Source organism: Capsicum annuum, unplaced genomic scaffold (assembly GCF_002878395.1).
Source record: "Capsicum annuum cultivar UCD-10X-F1 unplaced genomic scaffold, UCD10Xv1.1 ctg66182, whole genome shotgun sequence".
Classification (NCBI taxonomy): domain Eukaryota; kingdom Viridiplantae; phylum Streptophyta; class Magnoliopsida; order Solanales; family Solanaceae; genus Capsicum; species Capsicum annuum.
In genome coordinates, this window is record NW_025875507.1 from 1313 (window position 1) to 5345 (window position 4033).

Here is a 4033-nt window from a genome sequence, read left to right on the forward strand (position 1 = left end):
ACAAGGGACATTTTTAGCTCGCCGAGGATATAACCTTGATAGAAAAACATCGAGGTCAAGAATTAGCGTAGAGCGTTAGTAGGTAGAGTGATTTCTCTCTTTCATGTTGAAGAGCATGGATCTAGCTTAAAGCGCCCTGTCCTCTCCCTCTTTTCTACTCAAGAATATCACTATTATTATTCTATTATTATCTTATTCTTCTATTGTATTCTACCGTTGTTCTATTTACTTGGATTCTCTTTACTATTTTTATTGTTTGTACTTTTCTTTTCTACAATATTTTCACCATAGCTTTTACTCCTGTATTTGTCAAACCTATTTTTGAAAATACTTTTCTTGAGCTGAGGGTCTATTGGAAACAACTTCTCTACCTCACACAAAGAAAAGGTAAGGTCTGATCTCTGCCCAATTATACCTAGACTCCACTTGTGGCATCATACCGCGTATGTTGTTGTTGGACATTCTAAAGCATCACGAAGAACAGACAAGGAAACAGCCTATTAGTTGTGTATCTTATGGAGCATCATGAAAACTTAATCACTCATTCTTTAAAATGAAACTTGATAACTCATTCACTCTAGTAGATAATGTCATCAAAGATCAATTTGCTTTGTTTGACAAATTTTAACATTTCTTGACTGCAATTTAACAGTAAATAAAGCCATGTATCACAGCAATATGCATGTAATTTGTGACTCAATGCCCAGAAAAAACAAATCAATCCTTTAATCCTATACAAACTATGCTCTGAGCATTATATACATTTACATACTTCAATCATAAAGCTATACAGAGCAAGATGGATATGGCCCCCATAAAGCACGAGATGAGGAAAGCAAGCTGAGATGGTTCGGGCACTTAAAGAGGAGCTAGGTGGATGCGTGTAATGACCCTCCAGGTCATTTCCTCAATTTGTGTGCATTTTCGGTGTTTCGAGCCTTCCCACGGCTACTACAAGCCATTTTTGACTTGTCGAAATTGTCGGTTCGATTATCAGACAGTTCGTTTGGATTTTAGGCTCATTTCCCTGCTTTGTAGCTTTCATTGTTTTTGGTCCTAGTAGATGACCCCAGATGAGAATTCTGACCGCGCCATCAGCTCTGAAACGTTGATTTTAGGCTAGGGTGACGCTTGGTACAGGTCCCGAGGCTTCCAAACTCGTTTTGGGCTATTGGGCAGATTATATGAAAAATGAAAATATAGGTGTGGGTCCCACATTTAGTTGAAAAGATAACTACAACAACATATCCAGTATATTCCCAACAAGTGGGGTCTGGGGAGAAATGAGATAGAGAGGCTATTTCCAAAAAACCCCGGCTCAAAATGGAACAATACTCAATATAAAACAATCTAGACAAGGCATATTCAAGGGACAAAATATCATAGAAATCAACATATCCAATAATATCCTATATAAGATACACCAAGTAGTACAACAAAAGACACAACATCCTAAACTCATCGTAACCTTCAACCCTAATCCACCTCGACCACAACTTCCTATCTAGGGTCATGTCCTCGGTAAGCTGGAGCTGCTCTATGTCTTGTCTAATCACCTCCCTTCATATTTCTTCGATCTACATCTACCACGCTTAAACCCATCCCTAGCCAACCTCTCACACCTCCGCATTGGGGCATCCGCGCCCCTCCTCATCACATGACCAAACCATCTCAACCTTGCTTCCCTCAGTTTGGCTTCCACCGATGCCACTTCCACCTCATCTCGAATAACGTAATTTCTAATTCTATCTTTCCTAGTACACCCACACATCCACCGAAGCATTCTCATCTCTGTCATCTTCATCTTCTGAATGTCACCCCCATACAACGTCGGTCTAACCACCACTCTGTAGAGCTTGCTTTAAGTTTAGGAGGTACTTTTTTGTCACATACGCCTCCATTTCATCCACCCTACCCCAATCCGATGAGAAACAACTTCGTCAATCTCTCCATTCTCCTGAATCATAAACCCTAAATACTTAAAACTATCACGCTTATAGACAGAATGAGTATCAAGCTTAACAACCACATCAGACTCATGAGACACCTCGCAGAACTTACACTCCAAATATTCCGTCTTCGGCCAACTCAACCTAAACTCTTTAGACTCGAGGGTTTGCTTCCAAACCTTCAATTTAGCATTATCTCCACTACGAGTCTCATCAATCAACACCAAATCATCCGCAAAAAAGAATCTTGTTCATCAAAAACAAGTTTTTGACATTGTTAGTGCTAGTGTGTTCGCGAAAACGAACCTTTGATCATTTGACCGGGTCACTTGAGCGACCATTTGGCCACTCAAGCGATATTTTGACCCTCTGACAACGTCGCTTAAGCGCAGTGTTCTGAATTGCGGGCACAACACCGCATAATGCGGTGATGCAAGGCGTTGCGGTCTTCGAGCAAGTCGCAACTATGATGCGCTCCGATCTAAGAATTGCAGGCGCATAACACTGTTGCGCGATGCGTTGCGTTGCGAGGCGAGGTATATTGTGTTGCGATGCAACCGCAATATGTAGTTTTTTATTGTTGTTGCGACTGGAAATTGTTTTTGGGGTTGGAATTGCATGTGCTATTTTTTGGGGGTGCAATTTGTAAATAAAAAAAGGGGGCAAAACTTTTAGAAAGCCGATGAAGACTGATTAAAGTCACAAAGCAACTTGGGGTTTTCAAAGAAAAGTTGTTTTCTCTCTTCTCGAACGATCTAAAAATTTGGCTACTATTAAGGTAAGCCTTCCCCTTCCCCTTCCCATGCTGCTGTTTTTTTTTTTTTGCTCTATTTTTTTTTCAATTGAAGGAGTTCTTTTTGTTGTTGCTGTTGTTGTGCTGCCTATGCTATTTATGTTTATTTTTTCGTTTTGGGATTTGTTTTTTTAATCAACTGAGAGTGTCTTTTTTTTTGTTGTTGCTGCTGCTGCATGTGCTATTGTTTTTTTTTTTGGGCTCTGTTTTTTTAATCAACTGAAAGGGTCTTTTTTTTTTTGCTCCTGCTGCTGCTGCTTGTGCTTTTTTTTTTTTCTCTCTTTTTTTTATCAACTGTTCACTCCTTAAAATTTGTTTTTCTCTATTTACTATTAACTTTTTATTGTGTTTTTTATTAAATTTATTTCTTATGTTTTCTTTACACTTTACAATAATTATAAAATGTCTAATCCAGCTTGGAAATATGGTAAAAGAGCAAGTGAGACCAATAGGAATAAAGTCACATGTATTTTGTGTGGCTTGACGTTTAATAGCGGAATTTCTTGCCATAAACATCTTCTTGGGAATAGTACTGAAGTGCAACAATGTAAGAAATGTCCAAATGAGGTGAGACAAGAAATTAAAGACTATGTTGAGCGAAAAAAGGACCTGAAATGCCAAATGTTATCTCCTAAACAAGCTACTGATCTTGATGATGATGAAATGGAGGAAGGAGAAGCTGCAGGTTTGTCACTTCCTTCAAAATCACAAAAACTCACAAAATTCATCAGTTTCTTCAAGTTATGTATCAACGGGTACAAAAGGTCCAATAGATACTTACTATCCGTTGAAGCCAGGAAATGAATCGGGAAAAAGTGGTAAAATTTTGCAGGTTGTGGCCAAGGGAATTTTGAGGGATCGTGCTGTTATGGCCTTTTCAAGGTGGATGTATGATGCAGGGCTGCCTTTTAATTGTGTCAATTATGACACTTTTGCAGACATGATCAAGGCCATAGGCCAATATGGTCCGGGGATGAAGCCACCCACTTATCACGAGGTTAGTGTCGTTTATTTAAATAAAGAAGTGGAAGAAACACAAAAAATTGTCGAGGAGCATCGGGTGGAATGGAACAAGTTCGGATGTTCCATTATGATGGATAAATGGACAGCAAGAACCGGAAAAATGATCATAAATGTATTGGTCAATTTTCCGAGAGCAAGCTTATTTCTTGATTCAATTGATGCCAGCGACACTGATTCCATTGAGATGTTCTCTTTGTTTAAGAGTACCATAGAGAAGATTGGACCAGAGAACGTTGTCCAAGTGGTTACAGATAATGCATCTGAAAAT

At 39.0% G+C, this 4033-nt stretch overlaps 1 protein-coding gene across 1 annotated transcript; it reads left to right on the plus strand.

Annotated features, from left to right (window-relative positions):
* Window positions 1-3144: 3144 nt before the first annotated feature.
* Window positions 3145-4009, plus strand: LOC124893838 (the record flags this gene model as incomplete). Its single annotated transcript, XM_047404688.1, has 2 exons — window positions 3145-3427; window positions 3474-4009. Coding segments are annotated over exons 1-2 (819 nt in total), but the record flags the coding sequence as incomplete, so codon positions are not given.
* Window positions 4010-4033: the final 24 nt, after the last annotated feature.